The following is a 19740-nucleotide window of genomic DNA, read 5'->3' on the forward strand; positions in this document are numbered from 1 at the left end:
GGCGTGAACCCAGGAGGCGGAGCTTGCAGTGAGCCGAGATCCGGCCACTGCATTCCAGCCTGGGCGACAAAGCGAGACTCCACCTCAAAAAAAAAAAAAAAAAAAGGAGTTGTCCCCCTCTCGTGGTGAGGCAGGAGAGATGGTGGGACTCCAGCTGTTAGCTCGCCAGGGACACCTAGTCAAGGGCCAGCAGGTTCACAATCCCCTCTGCTACTAGCACCAAATAGCCAAAGCTCCAAAAACGAGATGGTCCCCCATAGCGTCTCCATGAGAAACTCAAAGAAATGGATGGGAGGATGTTTGTTTATTGCACTGACTCCATTCCTATGTTCTGCTGCAGGAATATTAATGAGTTGACATGTCCCCGTCCTAACATGCAATAAATTCAGGAATCTGGAGCTCTCACAGCTCTGCATCAGAGAATGTCAGATTGTGGACCTGGGGGATGTTGTTGTTTGAGTAATTTTTTATTTTTTTATTTTTTTGAGACAGAGTCTGGCTCTGTCGTCCAGGCTGGAGTGCAGTGGTGTGATCTCAGCTCACTGCAGCCTCCGCCTCCCAGGTTCAAGCCATTCGCCTGCCTCAGCCTCCTGAGTAGCTGGGATTTGGTGTGAGCCACCACGCCCAGCTAATTTTTGTATTTTTAGTAGAGACAGCATTTTGTATTTTTAGTAGAGACAGGGTTTCACCATGTTGGTCAGGCTGGTCTGGAACGCCTGACCTTGTGATCCGCCTGCCTCAGCCTCCCAAAGTGCTGGGATTACAGGCATGAGCCACTGCCCCCTGCCCTAGTTTTTAATTTTTCTTGGAAACTTTTTTTTTTCCTTTGAGACAAGGTCTTGCTCTGTCACCCAGGCTGGAGTGCAATGGAGTGATCATAGCTCACTGCAGCCTCAACCTCCTGGGCTCAAATGATCCTCCTGCCTCAGCCTCATGAGGAGCTGGAACTACCGGTGTGCACCACTACGTCTGACTAAATATATATAATTTCCGTGTGAATGTCCTTTACAGCAAGAGAAAAAGCCTTTTTCTTTTTTTATTCCTTTTTTTTTTTTTTTTTTTTGAGACGGAGCCTCACTCTGTCACCCAGGCTGGAGTGTAGTGGCACAATCTCAGCTCACTGCAACCTCTGCCTCGGGTTCAAGCAATTCTCCTGCCTCAGCCTCCCAAATAGCTGGGATTACAGGCGACCACCAGTACACCAGGCTAATTTTTGTATATTTAGTAGAGACGGGGGTTTCACCATTTTGCCCAGGCTGGTCTCGAACTCCTGACCCCAAGTGATCCGCCCGCCTCGGCCTGCCAGAGTGCTGAGATTATAGGCGTGAGTCACTGTGCCCAGACAAAGCCTGTTTCTTGACTTTGAACCAAATAGACGTGACCCCTGAAGAAACTCAGAACTGGAGAGGCGAGGCGGCCACCCCCGACCTGCCCACATGGCTCTCCAGTGTGCAGGTGGCATCTGCTGGGTAGAGTTGGCGGCGTTGGAGACAGCCCTTTGGGGAGATGGGGGGTGACACCCCCGCCCCTCTCCCTGTTCGGCCTTCTCCTCTGCTCCCGTTTCCTCTTTCTGGACCCCAACGAAGCCACCCCTTCCCTTTTTGCTGCCGCTTGCTCTTGCTCGATCAAGTTCTGCCTGCACCGACCCCCACCCCCACCCTCTGCACCCCGACCCTGGAGGCAGAAGCAGTCCCATCCCCTCTCCCGTCGCTGGGAGGGGCCCATGCTGGTGCTCTCAGGAGCCAGATGAGATACTGGTCAAGCCTCCAGCCCCCACCTCCCACCTGGTGGATCACACCCATTTTACGGAGGAGAAAATTGAGACACAGAGAGGGGGAAGGGCAGCCTTGGGATGTCAGAGTTTAGCCGGGAGCTGAGCTGGGGTCTTTGAACCTCTAGTCCCAGGCTCTTGAAGATTCCAGCATCAGCATCCTGGACCCAGGGCCGGCTTGGCAGGTACGTCATCTGGGCTGTCACAGAGGGTTCCAGGTTCAGAAGAGCCTGAAGTTTCAGCTTGCACCCAGCCCCAGAAATTCTGTGGCTGGCCCTGCAAGGACCCTGCCAGATTTTGTACCATCTGTCAGCAAGGTCAGGTCGATTCTGTCTCCTCAGTGTCTCTCAAATATGTCCTCTTCTCTCCGTAAGAGACCTTGGTCCTTACGGAGTCACCTTGGTCCAGCCCCACGGGTGCTCATCTGAACCAGCCCAGTCCCCTCTGCCCTGGTCCTGGCCCCCACCCCCACAGTCTGTCTTCCCTGCAGCAGCCACTAGAGGGCGCCTGTGAGCACCTGAGTCAGGGCCTGTCCCTCCTCTGCCCACAGCCCTCCGTGGCTCCCACTTCCCTCGGGGTCAAAGCTCATGACTGCCCTGCAACCTACAAGGCCCTGCACACACCCACCCTTCCCTCCTCCCTCTCTCCCCCTCCTCACTCTGCTCCAGCCACACGGGCCTCCTCACTTTTCCTCCAATATACCAGGTTCGGTCCTGCCCCAGGGCCTTTGCACGAGCTGTTCCCTTTGCTTGGTGTGCCCTCTAAGATTTTGAGAGTGACCTTCCAGCCTTCACAAGTCACTTCCACTGAGCGGCTTTCCTTGACTGCGTGGCTATCGTAGTCACCTAATTACTCCTTGCCCTGTTTATCCTGTTATTTCTTTCGTAAAAGTTTCTCTACCTGAAATTGTTGTAGCAAATAATAATACATATTAGTATTGTTATGACAAATAATAAAAATAGGCTGGGCGTCGTGGCTCACGCCTGTAATCCCTGCACTTTGGGAGGCTGAGGTGGACGCATCACTTGAGTCCAGAAATTTGAGACTAGCCTGGCTAACATGGTGAAACCCCAACTCTACTAAAAATACAAAAATTAACCTGGAGTGGTGGCGCACGCCTGTAACCTCAGCTACTTGGGAGGCAGGAGAATCACTTGAAGCCGGAAGGCGGAGGTGGCAGTGAGCCAAGATTGCGCCACTGCACTCCAGCCTGGGCAACAGAGACTCTGTCTCAAAAAAAAAAAAAAAAGAAAAAAAAGGCTGGGCGCGGTGGCTCACGCCTGTAATCCCAGCACTTTGGGAGGCTGAGGCAGGCGGATCACAAGGTCAAGAGATCGAGACTGTCCTGGCCAACATAGTGAAACCCCGTCTCTACTAAAAATACGAAGATTAGCTGGGCATGATGGCGGGCGCCTGTAGTCCCAGGTACTCGGGAGGCTGAGGCAGGAAAATCGCTTGAACCCGGGAGGCAGAGGTTGCAGTGAGCCGAGATCATGCCACTGCACTCCAGCCTGGCAACAGAGCAAGACTCTGTCTCAAAAAAAAAAAAAAAAGAAAAAAGAAAGAAAGAGTAAGAAGAAAAAGGAAAAAACCCATAAGAACCATAACCATAAAAAGTATTAAAAACACAAAAACTTGCTGGCCACACAAAAATAGCTGGACCTGGCCCTTGGGGAGCCGGAGTTTGTGACTCTTACTGTGAATATTTTATAATCAATTCATTTGGCCCTCACTTTGATGCAGCAGGCATAGTGTGTTGAGGTCCATGTTTTTTAGTTTGTGCTTTGTTTTGGTTTTTTTTGTTGTTGTTTTTTTGAGACAGAATCTCGCTCTGTCGCCCAAGCTGGAGAGCAATGGTGCGATCTTAGCTCACTGTAACCTCTGCCTCCCGGGTTCAAGCGATTCTCCTGCCTCAGCCTCCCGAGTAGCTGGGATTACAGACACGCACCACCACACCCGGCTAATTTTGTATTTTTAATAGAGACGGGGTTTCACCATGTTGACCAGGTTGGTCTCGAACTCCTGACCTCAGGTGATCCGCCTGCTTCAGCTTCCCAAAGTGCTGGAATTACAGGGGTGAGCCACCATGCCCCGCCTGAAGTTCATGTTTTACAGATGGGGAAACCGAGGCACAGAGCGGCAAAGTCGCTAGCCTAGGGTCACTGAGTGATGCCCCGGCTGCACTGGGATTTGAACCCACGAGGCCTGGCATGGAGTTGGGGGTGTCTGACGTGAGATTGGGGTGTCGGGCGTGGGAACCCTGTGGTGGGCTGAGTGGTTCTGCTGCTCTGTCCCCAGGCCCTGGCGAGAGCGGGAAGAGCACCTTCATCAAGCAGATGCGGATCATCCACGGCGCCGGCTACTCAGAGGAGGAGCGTAAGGGCTTCCGGCCCCTGGTCTACCAGAACATTTTCGTGTCCATGAGGGCCATGATCGAGGCCATGGAGCGGTTGCAGATCCCCTTTAGCAGGCCTGAGAGCAAGGTGAGCCATCAGGGCAGGCAGAGGCCCAGGGCAGGGTTCCCCAGACCCTGGAGCAGGGCCAAGTTCCCCAGACTTCAGGGCAGGGCAGGGTCTCCAGACCCTGGGGCAAGGCCACGTCCTCCAGACATGTGTGCATACATACAAGTGCACACACATGTATGCACACATACATGCACACACGCACATGTAGGCACACACGTGCACAAGGACACACACACCCCTACATGCTCACCAAGATACACATGCATGCCCACATGCACATGTCCACACACATACACAGATGAATGCACACACATGCACATGTGTGCATACATACAAGTGCACACACAAGTATACACACATACATGCACACACGTGCACACACACAAATGCACACAAGGATCCATGCAGATGCCCCCACACAGATGCACACAAATAAGCGTACATGCAAATGTACACACCCAAACACGCCATGCACGTGTACACACACACACACAAGCGTGCATGCAAATTCCCACATGCACACACATACACACATGCACACACGGAAACTCACACAAAGATACACACAAGCCTGCATGCAATCCCCCATGCACATGCACGCACATGTGTGCACACATACAAATGCACACACAAGCACACCTATGTACGCACCCACAAATGCACCCAAGGATACATGCGCATGCCCCACACACAAATATGCACACAAATCACACACCCAGACACACCCAGACACACCCATGCACACGTGTACGTCTATATACACACACAAGCACACTTGTACGTGAACAAACACAGAGAAATGCACACACAACACTCAGTCCATCACAAAGGTCTGAGCAATGCTAGTAGTGCCTGGAGGGAGCCAGGGCTGTTTGGAGAAAAGAAGGGGAAGCCGAGGGTCCGGCGGGCAGCTCAGGGTTCACGCGCCTCTTGGGGGGCCTGTGAGGGGCAGATTGCTTCAGTGCTCTGTGTCTTAGTGGCTTCCTGTATAGAATGGGGGGACTGTGAGTGCCGTGCTTTCTGGGAGCCAGCTAGTGTAAAGAGCAGGGCTGGCTGCCCTTGACCCCTGTGGGTGCCATGCTCCCCCTGAGCCTGAGATCGCCCGAGCACATGTGCAGTCTGTAGCCCCTCATGTGCTGGCCTGTGCTTTTCTCTCCGGGAATCCATGCACAAACAGACGGAGGACAAATTAGAGGTGTGTGGGGGGCTCGGGGGCTCTGGGGAACAAGAAGGGCAGTGGGAAGAGAGTGTGTTTCGGGGAGGGACGCGGGGGCTTGCAGAGATGCCTGGGGAGGGCAGCCTCACTCAGACAGGCTACCCTAACTGCCTCCGTCCTCCCTCCCCAGCACCACGCCAGCCTGGTCATGAGCCAGGACCCCTATAAAGTGACCACGTTTGAGAAGCGCTACGCCGTGGCCATGCAGTGGCTGTGGAGGGATGCCGGCATCCGGGCCTGCTATGAGCGCCGGCGGGAATTCCACCTGCTTGATTCAGCCGTGTAGTGAGTCTGGGGTCTGCGGGGGAGGGGCGCGTGGGGAGGGGCTGAGGGCAGCGGCCAGGCTGGCTGGTTTTCTGCAGCAGGAGGTATTGTGGGCGCAGATGGGCTGTGAGGTGGTCCTGCTCCAGGATGAGGTCCTTCCAGGGGGGACCCTAATTCCTGGGGGACCCTGTTCTGGGGGTGACCCTTTTCCTGGGGGAACTCTCTTCTGGGAATGACCTTGTTCCTGGGTGGACCCTGTTCCTTGGGGGTGACTCTGTTCTGGGAGTGAACTTGTTCTTGCGGTGACCCTATTCATAGGGGTACTCTGTTCTAGGGGTCACCCTGTTCCTGAGGGAATCCAGTTCCTTGGAGAGACCCTGTTCTAGGGGGAATCCTGTTTCTACAGTGACCCTGTGCCTGGGGGTCCCTGTTCCTGTGGGGACCCTGTTTCGGGGGTGACCCTGTTCCTGGGGGAACCATATTCCTAGAGTGATCCTGTTCTTGGGGGGACTCTGTTCCTGGGGGGACCCTATTCCTGGAGAACCCTGTTCCTGGAGTGACCCTGTGCCTTGGGGTCCCTATTTCAGGGGTGACCCTGTTTCTGGGGGGACCCTATTCCTGGGGGTGACTCTGTTCCCAGGGAGACCCTATTTCCTGGGGGATCCTGTTCTGGGGTTGATCCTTTTCCTGGAGTGGCCCTGTTCTCGGGGGTGATCCTGTTCCTGGGGGGACTGTATTACTTGGAGTGACCCTGTTCTTGGAGGAGCCCTGTTCCTGGGGGGACGTTGTTCCTGGGGGAACCCTATTCCTGGAGAACCCTGTTCCTGGAGTGACCCTATTCCTGGGGGGAACCTGTTCCTAGAGTGACCCTGTTTTAGAAGGGACCCTGTTCTGGGGGGACCCTTTTCTGGGAGTGACCCTGTTCCTGAGGAGACCCTATTCTGGGGGCACCCTGTTCCTGGAGTGACCCTATTCCTGGGGGGACCCTGTTCCTAGAGTGACCCTGTTCTTGGGGGACTCTAAACTTTAGCAGCTCTCCCAGGGGACACCACTCCCCGATGAGGCTGTTCCTCATGTCACACCATCCTTTGGGTCACCCTGCTCTGCGTGTGAAGCTGCTTTTCCTTGGGGCTCTGTTGCCTCAGATGGGGGATGCTCCTGGGCCATCTGCCAAGCCCAGGGATCCCGCCCCCACCCAGGGAGCTCACCTCCCCAAGCAGCCCCAGCAGGGTCCTTGCTGGGCCTTTTGTAGGGGCCTGGGAAGCAAAGGGAGGCTGGCTGCAAGGCTGGGCCTCAGGACTCCTCGCTCTGCAGCTACCTGTCCCACCTGGAGCGCATCACCGAGGAGGGCTACGTCCCCACGGCTCAGGACGTGCTTCGCAGCCGCATGCCCACCACTGGCATCAACGAGTACTGCTTCTCCGTGCAGAAAACCAACCTGCGGTGAGCGCTCCACCTAGGCCCAGCCTAGGGGGCAGGGAAGGCTTCCTGCAGGAGGAGGAGGGGCAAAGGAGCTGGGGCCCTGAGGGATGAGTAGGAGTTTCTTAGTCCCAGCCTTCAAGGAGCTGCCAAGCTAGGGGAAGCAAAGCTCTATGTAGACACCTCCAGGCCCCCAGGTAGTCAGGAGTGGGACCTGGAGGAGCCCAGGTTGAGACATCAGAGATCCAGGAGGGAATATCTTCTTGGAGGAGGGGACATTAATGGGGTTTTGACAGATGAATTGGAGTTCACTAGTCCTAACCCTGAAGGGGTTGCTGGGGAGGAGGAAATAGAGACTATATAGTCAGGACCAGGCCTGGGGAGGCCTGATCTGGGGAGCTCAGAGGTGATCCCTGTAGTCATCAACACTGGGGGATGGACTAGAGGGTGAGGCTGGAAGTCAGGAAACTCAGAGAAAGGAGGAGCCAGGACAGTGAGTGTGGGGATGGAAAGGAAGGAAGGGTCAAGTGTTGTTTCTGATGTGGAATGGGCAGGAGTGGATGAGTGTGGGAATTAGAACAGGAAGTCAAAAATGACACCCGAGTTTTTTGTCAAGGGTGATGGGGGTAGACATTGGAGCCAGTGGGCTTGGGGATGAAAAGGTAAAGATAGAGTCCTTTGGGACAGGTTGAGTCTGAGGGGCCTAGGGGCATTGGGGAGGTGGCTGGACACCACCTTAGCTGGCAGACAGAGTTGGGAATGACCAGTGCAGCAACCCTAACCTGAACCCAGCAGAGTAATGGCCAATGTCAAAGGTCAAGGAAAGGAAAGATCAAGAATACAGTGAGAAGAATGACGCTGGGATTGGCAGTTAGAGGGTCACTGGTGACCTTAGCAAGATCTGTTTCCATGGGTTGATGGCAGGGAACTGAGCAGGTGTGCAAGATGATGCCCAGAGACAGGAATTATGTTTGACCTACCCGTGTTTAGCCTTCCTTTCCCTAAATCCCCCAAACCTATTGTTCTGGCCTCTGTAATAGTCTTTACCAGGAAGGTTCACAATTTATCTGTTTCCTGTGGGTCTCCTCCACAAGATGGAGAGCCTCACAAGGTTAGGAGCTGAGTTTGATTCTTCTGCTTCTTTAGTGAATAGCTAAAAGTCAGAGTAGAAGTTGGTAAATGTGGGTGGATGGTTGGAAAGATGGAAGGGAATAGATGGGTGGATGAATGGGTGGGTGGATAGATGAATAGATGGATGGATAAGTTGAGGGATAGATGAGTGGATGGATGGGTGGGAGGATTGATGAGTGGATGAATGAATGGGTAGATGGGTGGGTGGATGGATGGATGGATGGATGGAAAGAGGGATGAGTGGATGGATGGATGGGTGGATGGATGGATGGGTGGATAGGTGATACATGAATGGATGAATGGGTGGATGAGTGAGTGAAGGATGGATGGATGAGTGGATGAATGGATGGATGAATGGATGAGTGGATGGGTGGGTGGGTAGGTGGATTGGTAGATGGGTGGATGAGTAAGTGGATAGATGGGTAGATGGATGGATGGGTAGATGGATAATGGGTGAATAGATGGTTGGATGGATGGATGAGTAGATGGAGAGATGGATGGGTGGGTGGATTGAGTAAATGGGTGGACAGGCAGGTAGATGATGGATGGATGAATAGATGGGTAGATGGATAGATGGATGGATGAGTGAATGGATAGATGGATGGGTGGATGGATAGATGGATGGGTGGGTGGGGTGGATGGATGGATGAATGGGTGGATGGATAGGTGGATGAGTGGATGGATGGATGAATGAATGGCTAGATGGGTGGTGTGTGGTGGATGAATGGATGCATGGGTGGATGGGTGAGTGAAGGATGGATGGATGAGTGGATGAATGGATGAGTGGATGGGTAGGAGGGTGGGTGGATGGGTAGATGGGTGGATGAGTGAGTGGATAGATGGGTAGGTGGATGAATAGGTGGGAGGATGGATGAGTGGATGAATGAATGGGTAGATGGATGAGTGGATGGATGGATGGATGGATAGGTGGGTGGGTGGATAGACGGATGGATGAGTGGATGGATGGATGGATGGATGGATGGATGGATGGGTGGGTGGGTGGATAGATGGGTAGATGGATAGATGGATGGATGGATGAGCGAATAAACTGATGAATGGGTGGGTGGATGGGTAAAAGTTTAGGAGTGAAGGTAGAGGCTGGGAAATCATGCGGAAGTCTGGGCTGGGGAGGTGATTTTTAGGTGTGGCCCTGGAGTGAGGCGAATGAATGGAGTGAGGGCTCAGAGGAGACTGAGACCCGAGATGAGAGGTGATGCCCGCAGTTCCCAACTAGCCAGTGGCCGACCCCACCCCTGTCTCATTCTCCAGACCCCCTCTCAACCCCATCTGGCTCTGGATGTGGGGTTTGAGGGACTTTGAGGACGCATGGGAGGAGTGGGTCTCAGGGATCAGGAGACACACACAGCAGCTGCAGCCTAACTGCTGAATCATCAGTCCCGGTTTCCCCTCCTGTGCAATAGGGCAAGTCCCATCTTGCTTGAGGCCCTGGCCCGGGCCCGTCCAAAGCCTCTGCTTTGGCACTTCCTGAGTAACGGTTGCATCCCCAGGGAAATGACGCACAGATGGTTATCAGTGACCCACATTTCTCAGAAGAGAGAGAACAGGAAGGTGGGGGAAGGCTTTTGTTGCGGTGTGCGGTGTGCCCAGCCAGCACCAGGGCACATTCCAGATCTGTCCGGCCTGGGACCCTGTAATGCAGGGGTAGAAAGCAGGCAGCCCAGCACAGTAGAAGCTTGGGGAAGTCCCCTCTCTTCCCCGGATCTCAGCCTCCTCATCTGTAAAATGGGCGTAAGACTCGTTCCTGCCTTGCGGAAATGACGTGGCAAATCCACGAGAGGCTAGCACCTATTCTTGCTGTTGCTGTTATTGATCTTGGCATATCCCAGTTGTGATGGGGTTTGGGGGTGTCACGGAGCAGGGTCCTGAGCTCTGAAAGGGGGCACCTCGATTCCCTGTAGGATCGTGGACGTCGGGGGCCAGAGGTCAGAGCGTAAGAAATGGATCCATTGTTTCGAGAACGTGATCGCCCTCATCTACCTGGCCTCGCTGAGTGAATATGACCAGTGCCTGGAGGAGAACAACCAGGAGGTGCGCCAACGCCTCCCTCACTGTACCCACTTATTGGCCCAGGGCCCCTCACCTGAGCAGGAAGCTCTGGCGCAGAAAGGGAGGTGTCCCTGCCCTGAACGGGCCTGTGTGCCCAGCATGGCTATGAACTTGCCCCTTCAACCTTTCATGGTCAGATTGCAGCAACCCAAGACACAGATCCACAGTGTTTGGCCAGGACCCCAGACACACACACACCTACACTACACACGCACACACGCACATGCAAACACACATGCAATGCACACAGATGCACACACAATAAACACACACGCATGTGCACAATATATGCACACACATGCACATGAACACATGCAATAAACGCATGCACATGCACGATATATGCACGTGAACACACATACATCACACGTGCGAATATACGTGCACATACATGCACTCACGTGTGCAATACATGCATATGCACACATGCACATGCGCACACACATGCACATGAACACATATGCATCACACATGTACATATACACTACACATACACACACGCACACATGCACACACACGCACGCACACATGCACACACACGCACGCACACATGCATACACATGCACACACATGCACACACATGAAGATACATGCACACATGCACACACATTCACACATACGCACACACAGGCACAAACATGCACACACATGAAGACACATGCACACACATGCACACACATCCACACACGCACACACATCCATACACATGCACACACATGAAGACACATCCACACACACATGCACATACATGAAGACACATACACACACACATGCACATACATGAAGACACATACACACACGCACTTGCACACACAAGTGCTCACACACACGTGGAAATTCCTGTCCGCATGCTGGCCGCACCATGGAACACCAGGGCTTCTGTCACACTCTTCACAAACACATCCTTGAGGGAGTCACACATGGATGCACAGCTACACAAACACCGGCCGCATCGAGGAACACTCAAGCCCCGAGAGAGACACGGCCGCCTGCACACAGGCAAGCACAGCCGTCCCAGGAGAGCAGGTCTCTCCCCAGGGGTGACGTTCTGCTTCTGTTCAGAAAGGCCTGAGGCCGCTTCTTTTACGAGTGTGAACTTTTCTCCTGCTCAATCCCTGAGCCCAAAGGTCGGGTGCATTATTACCTGCAAGGCGTGACTGTAAGGGTTAAGGTTTCACCTAGTTTGGGTCAGATGATGTAATTTTAACTTTCAGGCTGAATGAGATGGACTGAATTTTAGGTCATCCTGATACTGCTTGTCCTGTAGTCTAGCCACATGAAATGGACTCGCTGCTTAGGGCTTTCGTAAGAAAGCTGCACAGACCCGGCAGTTTAAACAACAGATATTTATTCTCTACAGTTCCGGAGGCCAGAAGTCAGAGAGGGAAGTGTGGGCAAGGCTGGGTCCTTCTGACAAGACAGAATCCGTCCCAAGCCTCTCCTAGGTCCTAGTGGTGGCCGGAAATCCTTGGTGATCCTTGCTTGTAGGGGCGTCACCCTGATCTCTGCCTCCACCTAACACACACTGTCCTCCCTGTGTGCACGTCTCTGTGTAAACTTCCTCCTTTTTATTTGGAGACAGAGTCTTGCTCTGTCACCCAGGCTGGAGTGCAGTTATGTGATCATAGCTCATTGCAGCCTCGAACTCCTGGACTCAAGCCATCCTCTCACCTCAGCCTCCTAAGTAGCTGGGACTACAGGTGCGTGCCACCACGCCTGGCTAATTTTAAAAACTTTTTGTAGACATGGGGTCTCACTATGTTGCCCGGGTTGGTCTCAAACTCCAGGGCTCAAACAAACCTCCTACCTCGGCCTTCCAAAGTGTTGGGATGACAGGCACAAGCCACTGAGCCTGGTCAATCTCTCTCTTTTTTTTTTTTTTTTTTTTTGAGGCTGAGTTTCGCTTTGCCGCCCAGGCTGGAGTGCAATGGTGCAATCTTGGCTCACTGCAACCTCTGCCTCCCAGGTTCAAGTGATTCTCCTGCCTCAGACTCCTGAGTAGCTGGAACTACAGGCATGCGCTACCATGCCCGGCTAATTTTTGTGTTTTTAGTAGAGGCGGGCTTGCACCATGTTGGTCAGGCTGGTCTTGAACTCCTGACCTCAAGTGATCTGCCTGCCTCAGTTTCCCAAAGTGCTGGGATTACAGGTGTGAGCCACTGCACCCGGCTAATATCCTCTTTTAATAAGGACACCAGTTATCTAGGATCAGGCCCCACCCTACTCCAGTACCACCTCATCTGGGTTAATTCTGCAGTGATGACCCTGTTTCCAAAGAAGGTCACATGCTGATGTTCTAGGGGATTAGAACTTGAACATATGATTTTTAGGGAAACATGATGTACCCCGTAACACAAGGCATTTGAGACCTTACTGTACTTTTCTTTTTTTGTGAGATGCAGTCTTGCTTTTGTCACCCAGACTGGAGTGCAGTGGCGTGATCTCGGCTCACTGCAACCTCTGTCTCCCAGGTTCAAGGGATTTTCCTGCCTCAGTCTCCTGAGTAGCTGGGATTACAGGTGCCCGCCACCATGCTTGGCTAATTTTTTGCATTTTTAGTAGAAACGGGGTTTCACCATGTTAGCCAGGCTGGTCTCGAACTCCTGGCCTCAGGTGATCTGCCCGCCTTGGCCTCCCAAAGTGCTAGGATTACAGCTGTGAGCTGCCACGCCTGGCCAGGTCTCCCTCTTCTTCTTCTTCTTTTTTCTTTTTCTTTTTTTTTTTGGAAATGAAGTCTCGCTGTGTCACCAGGCTGGAGTGCAGTGGTGTGATCTCAGCTCACCACAACCTTTGCCTCCCAGATTCAAGCAATTCTCCTGCCTCAGCCTCCCGAGTAGCTGTGATTACAGGCGTGCACCACCATGCCCAGCTAATTTTTGTATTCTTAGTGGAGATGGGGTTGCACCATGTTGGCCAGGACGGTCTTGAACTCCTGACCTCAGGTGATCTGCCCGCCTAGACCTTCCAAGGTGCTGGGATTACAGGCATGAGCCACCGCACCTGGCCAGGCCTCCCTCTTCTTATAAGGACAGCAGTCATGGACTTGGGGGCCCACCTTATTCTAGTATTGCCTCACCTTAACGACCTCTTCAAAGACCCTATCTCCAGGCCAGGTGCGGTGGTTCATGCCTGTAACCCCAGCACGCTGGGAGGCCAGGAGTTCAAGACTCTCTCTCCAGATAAGGTCATACTCTGAAGCTCTGAGGGGACATGAATTTTGGGAGGACACCCCAACCAGCACAGGCACAAAACCATGTCAGGCACACCCAGGCAGCTGTCCACACGGAAACACGGAAACACCCACCTCAGCCCCAGCCGGGCAGGGAGGGGTGAGCCCACGCCCCTGGAGCCAACAGCCCCATCTCCACGATGGGAGGGCTTCCTGTCCGAGCTGGCCGGTTGAAGCAATAATCTGTTTCTGCCCCCAACACAGAACCGTATGAAGGAGAGCCTCGCTTTGTTTGGGACTATCCTGGAACTACCCTGGTTCAAGAGTACCTCCGTCATCCTCTTCCTCAACAAAACCGACATCCTGGAGGAGAAAATCCCCACCTCCCACCTGGCTACCTACTTCCCCAGTTTCCAGGGTAAGCAGTTCTAGAACTTTCCATACCCTTCCCCTCCCAAAAGCAGCTCCAAAGAGAGTTGCTAATCCAGGCTCTACTTCAGCCTGGAGTCACGGGAAGTTTCACATAGGCTCAGACCCGCGTTCTATACTCAGCTCCATCCACTGTCCAACCTCATTAAATCTGTTTTCTCCTCTGTGGAATGGAATAAAATAGCAAAGGCCCTTGGAACTGAGTAAAGTGAGGAATTCTTAAAAAGAGGTAGCATATCATGTACACCTTAAACATTTTATTTATTTATTTATTCTTGAGACGGAGTCTTGCTCTGTCGCCAGGCTGGAGTGCAGCGGTACGATCTTGGCTCACTGCAACCTTTCCCTCCCGTGTTCAAGTGATTCTCCTGCCTCAGCCTCCCGAGTAGCTGGGATGACAGGCATGCGCCACCACCTCAGCTAATTTTGTACTTTTAGTAGAGACAGGGTTTCTCCATGTTGGTCAGGCTGGTCTTGAACTTCCAACCTCAGGTGATTTACCTGCCTTGGCCTCCCAAAGTACTGGGATTACAGGCATGAGCCACCGCGCCCGGCCTTTTTCTTTAATTTTTAAAAGCAGAGCCTTGAACGATGTTTCCAAAGCACACAGTTTTTGTAAATACAACGACCTTCTTTCATGCGGCTCTTGTAGGTATAGATTTGCATAACGTTTCTTTTAATTGCATACGAACCAAGACACGTACAACGGGCAAAAACAGGTTTGGGAACAAACTCTCAGTACGTCCAGAGGGTGAAAGGGCCACAGGGCAACTACAGAGAAACACCATCTAGTGTTGGGCACCACTTAGTGTATTTTACAAAGGGGAGGCAGAGTTGTGGTTAATCCAGGGACCCACGTGACGAAGGTATATATTCACTAGCACTTTCCCCAGAACACCGCTGTGAGGATAAAGTGTGGTGGCGAAATATCCTGCTTAGCTGCTGCCGAGTAACACACCGTCCCCAAACTTAGTGACTTAAACTGGCCATTTTCCTTTGCTCATGATTTTGTGGGTCAGGAATTTGGAAGGGTTGAGCTGGGTAAGTTCATCTCTGATCCATGTGACATCAGCTGAGCTGCCTGGGATTGGAGATACACTTCCAAGATGGCTTCTTCCCCCACATGTCTGGTGCCTTGGTGCTCTTGGCCTCTCTCTCTCTGTCTCTCCCTGCCTCCGTCTCCCATCTCATCTATCTCTCCTCCCCTTTCTTCCAGTCTCTCTCTCTCCTTTTCCACCTCCCCTGTTCTCTCTCTCTCTCCATTTGGGGCCTCATGATCCACAGCCTCCTCACATGGTTTGAGCTTACTCACAATATGGCTGCCTCAGGGTAGACAGACTTCATTCTAGGTGGAAGCTGCTTCTCATGATCGCCTCAGAAGCATCAGACGTTACCTCTGCCACATTCTATTTGTCAAGCACATCACTCATATCAGCCTGGATTCAAAAGAAAGAGACTCCACTTCTTGAAGGAAGAATGACACATGCATACAGGGAGAGAAGGAAGTGATGGCAGCCATCTTGGAGATAACTTGCCTTCATTTCCTGGGATGCCATAACAAAATACCACAAACTGGGTGGCTTAAAACAACAGAAGTCCAAAGTTAAGATATTGGCAGGGTTGGTTCCTTCTGGAGGCTCTGGGGGAAAATCTGTTCCATGCTTCTCTCTCAGCTTCTGGTGGTGGCCAACAATCCTTAGCTTGTAGACGTAACACTCCAATCTCTGCCTCCATGTTCACATGGCTGTCTTCTCACCATGTCTTTACGTGTCCTCTCCTGTTGTTATAAGACCATCAGTCATTTAATTTAGGGCCCATACTTTGGTATGACCTATTTTTTTTTTTTTTTTTTAAGACAAGATCTTGCTCTATTGCCCAGGCTAGAGTCCAGTGGCGTGATCACAGTTCACTGTAGCCTCGACCTCCCGGGCACAGGTGATCCTCCCACCTCAGCCTCCTGAGTTGCTGGGACTACAGGCATGCACCACCACATCTGGCTAATTTTTGTATATTTCTGTAGAGACAAGCTTTCGCCATGTTGCCCAGGCTGATCTGGAACTCCTGGGCCCAACCACACATCTGTCATCCACCTGCCTTGGCCTCCCAAAGTGCTAGGATTACAGGCGTGAGCCATCATGCCCGGCCGTGACCTAATTTAACCTAATTACATCTGCAAAGATCTGATTTCTAAATAAATATTTATTTAGAAATATAAATTTCTGGCCGGGCGCGGTGGCTCAAGCCTGTAATCCCAGCACTTTGGGAGGCCGAGGCGGGTGGATCACGAGGTCAGGAGATCGAGACCATCCTGGCTAACATGGTGAAACCCCGTCTCTACTAAAAATACAAAAAAAAAACTAGCCGGGCGAGGTGGCGGGCACCTGTAGTCCCAGCTACTCGGAGGCTGAGGCAGGAGAATGGCGTGGACCTGGGAGGCGGAGCTTGCAGTGAGCCGAGATCACGCCACTGCACTCCAGCCTGGGTGACACAGAGCGAGACTCCGTCTCAAAAAAAAAAAAAAAAAAAAGAAATATAAATTTCTAAGGTTCCATATTCTGAGGTTCCAGGTGGACATGAATTTTGGGGGACACTGTTCACCTCAATATATAAGCAACCATGGTGGATGAGTCCTTAGTACATAGTTGATACCAGGTCCACAATCAGTAAACATAAGCTTTGGTGAAGTCACCAGGTTTTGACCCCTGGTCTTGTCATGTCTCAGAGCCCCTAAGGCCAATTTTAGCCAATCATACCCGCAAGATTCAGGGTCTGGGAGATAGATGTGAAGTTGTTCCAGGATGGTGGCCTGGACAGCCCCTCTTCCCTGCTGAGCAGCCCTGGGAATCAGATCATAGTTTAGAGGATTTGGGAACAGGAAAAGGTAGATATTTTTTCATTCAAGTCAAAGGGAACCTCCCATGACTCACCCTTGTCTCCCAGCACAAGTGGCTGGTGCACCCTTTGCTGACTCTCAGCCCTTCTCTCTGCTGTGCTAAATAATATTCGTGATAATAATAATAAACCACACTTTGGGAGGCTGAGGCATGCAGACGACTTGAGGTCAGGAGTTCGAGACCAGCCTGGCCAACATGGCAAAACCCCATCTCTATTAAAAATACAAAAATTAGCTGCGTGTGGTGGCAGGGACCTGTAATCCCAGTCACTCGGGAGGTTGAGGCAGGAGAATCGCTTGAACCTGGGAGGTGGAGGTTGCATTGAGCAGAGATCATGCCACTTCACTCCAGCCTGGGCGACAGAGCGAGACTCCATCTCAAAATAATAATAATAATCATCATCATCATATCATCATCAATAACAATAGCCAACACATCTGCTGCACTGGTGGAAGCACTCTACATAGCTTGTTTAATCTTCATGTTAAAACCCTATGCAGGGCTGGGCACACTGGCTCACGCCTGTAATCCCAGTGCTTTGGAGGGTCAAGGCGGGCAGATCACTTGAGGTCAGGAGTTCGAGACCAGCCTGGCCAACATGGCAAAACCCCGTCTCTACTAAAAATACAAAAATTAGCTGGGCATGGTGGTAGGCGCCTGTAATCCCAGCTACGGCCGAGATTGCACCATTGCACTCCAGCCTGGGCGACAGAGCGAGGCTCCACCTCAAAAACAAAAAACAAAAACCACTTACACAGCAGGACTTACTCATCTAGCCGTTATAGAGATGGAGAAACCGAGGCACAGAGTGATGCAGTCTCTTGACAACAGTCACACAACCAGTGAGAGGCAGAGGCAGAGTTTGAACCCAGGCTGTCCAGACCCAGAGCCAGAACGTCTGAACTTAATCGTTCTACTACTACATTGTCTTTCTGAAATAATATTGATAGGTTATAACCGTGAAGTCTTCTGTTTATTAAGCAACGAACCCTCTACATAATGTTAAATCCTCGAGACAACTCTGTGAGGCCCAAGACTGTTCTGATCCGCATTTTACAAATGAGGAAACAGGCTCACAGAGTTTACAGGTATTAAAATACTATTATAGATAACCCAACTCGTGAGTGAGTAGCAGAGCCAAGTCTAGGGCTCCCAAAGCCCTTAATTCACGTTGTGCTTTCAGTACACAGGTACTGAACACCCTGATAGGATTTATCAGAGCAGCCACCCAGGCTGACTTTGAGGACTCTCTTCCCCTTCTTTGGCCTTGGTGCCCCCATCTGCACAGTCCTGGGATATTTGTCTCTGTGATTCCAGTCTGCCAAGGTTGCACGGCTAGAAGCGAGGCCAAGACAGTGTCTCTCTTTAACACAGTTCTGCCCAAAGTCCCAGAGCTGGATCTCATTGGTCCATTTCAGGTCACACGACTCTTGCGAGACAACCTCCTGTGCTCCCATTGGCTGGGCGTGAGTCATGTGACCAGCTATGACTCCAAAAGATGGCGTCAACGCTCAGAAAAATGACGGCCCGATCGCGATCCTTGGGGCCCTTTAGCCCTGGTTACGGGGAAGAGGGTCACCAGAGGCTCCCCTGGGCCCAAAGAGGGAGGGTCCTCACCCACTTCCCGCACTTTGTTTCCCCAGGCCCTAAGCAGGATGCCGAGGCAGCCAAGAGGTTCATCCTGGACATGTACACCAGGATGTACGCCGGCTGCGTGGACGGCCCCGACGGCAGCAAGAAGGGCGCACGCTCCCGACGCCTCTTCAGCCACTACACATGTGCCACGGACACACAGAACATCCGCAAGGTCTTCAAGGACGTGCGGGACTCGGTGCTCGCCCGCTACCTGGACGAGATCAACCTGCTGTGACCCAGGCCCCACCTGGGGCAGGCGGCACTGGCGGGCGGGCGAGTGGGAGGTGGGGGTGGCTGCAGGGACCCCTAGTGTCCCTGGTCTATCTCTCCAGCCTCGGCCCACACGCGAGTGAGTCGGGAGACGGACGGCCCGCTGCTGGCTGCTCTCTTCTCTGCCTCTCACCAGGACAGCCGCCCCCCCCAGGGTACTCCTGCCCTTGCTTGACTCAGTTTCCCTCCTTTGAAAGGGAAGGAGCAAAACGGCCATTTGGGATGCCAGGGTGGATGAAAAGGTGAAGAAATCAGGGGATTGAGGACTTGGGTGGGTGGGCATCTCTCAGGACCCCATCTCCAGGCATGTCATCTCCTGGATGGGCAGGGGTCTGGGACCCTCTGTGGGTGACGCACACCCTGGGATGGGGCTAGTAGAGCCTTTAGGCGCCTTCAGGCGTGGACTCTGGTGCACTCTAGTGGACAGCAGAAGGAACGCCTTACAGGGGCCTGCGGACTAGGGGTGCAGGGACTTCCTTTTGCAAAGGGTAGCAGACCGCTGGAAAACACTGTCGCTCTCAGAGCTCCATGGCTCACAGCGTGTCCTGCCTCGGTTTGCAGATGGGAGAAAACGCGGCCCACAAGCATCCTCTCGTCCTTTGCAGGCGGGGGGTGGGCATGCTGCATCTTAACCTTTTGTATTTATTCCATCACCTTCTGCAGGGCTCCGTGCGGGGTGAAATTAAAGATTTCTTAGCGGCTGTGTCGCCAGCGTCCTGTTTATCCCTCTGCATTCCTTTCTCGGCAGGGGGCACTGGTTACAGTGCGGGGAGCAACGTGGAGTAGGAAGGAAAAAAGTTATACTCTTGTCTACCCACCTGTCCTGGCCATGGTACTCAGAACTGTGGGGGCTGTGAGTCCTGCAAGCCGGGATGTGGAGTCCAACCTCCCTCCCTGGCTGGGGGGACATTGGAGCAGACCCCTCCGTGGCTACTGACCCGAAATTCCAGCAGCAGCCACCACCCAGCTTTGAGAAGCCCTCTTACTATTCTCAGGGAAGTCTTCTGTGG

General features: G+C 52.7%; 1 protein-coding gene across 1 annotated transcript in view; it reads left to right on the forward strand.

Moving 5' to 3' along the window:
* GNA15 (guanine nucleotide binding protein (G protein), alpha 15 (Gq class)) overlaps positions 1-19453 on the forward strand; it is a 30611-nt gene extending 11158 nt beyond the window's left edge. Inside the window, exons 2-7 of the mRNA XM_011967330.1 lie at positions 4070-4254; positions 5583-5737; positions 7031-7159; positions 10186-10315; positions 13767-13920; positions 18469-19453. Of these exons, the coding sequence (XP_011822720.1) occupies positions 4070-4254; positions 5583-5737; positions 7031-7159; positions 10186-10315; positions 13767-13920; positions 18469-18695 (980 nt within the window). The 3' untranslated portion in view covers positions 18696-19453. The remainder of the gene's footprint in view (positions 1-4069; positions 4255-5582; positions 5738-7030; positions 7160-10185; positions 10316-13766; positions 13921-18468) is intronic.
* Positions 19454-19740: the final 287 nt, after the last annotated feature.

This window comes from Mandrillus leucophaeus, unplaced genomic scaffold (assembly GCF_000951045.1).
Source record: "Mandrillus leucophaeus isolate KB7577 unplaced genomic scaffold, Mleu.le_1.0 Scaffold8, whole genome shotgun sequence".
Classification (NCBI taxonomy): domain Eukaryota; kingdom Metazoa; phylum Chordata; class Mammalia; order Primates; family Cercopithecidae; genus Mandrillus; species Mandrillus leucophaeus.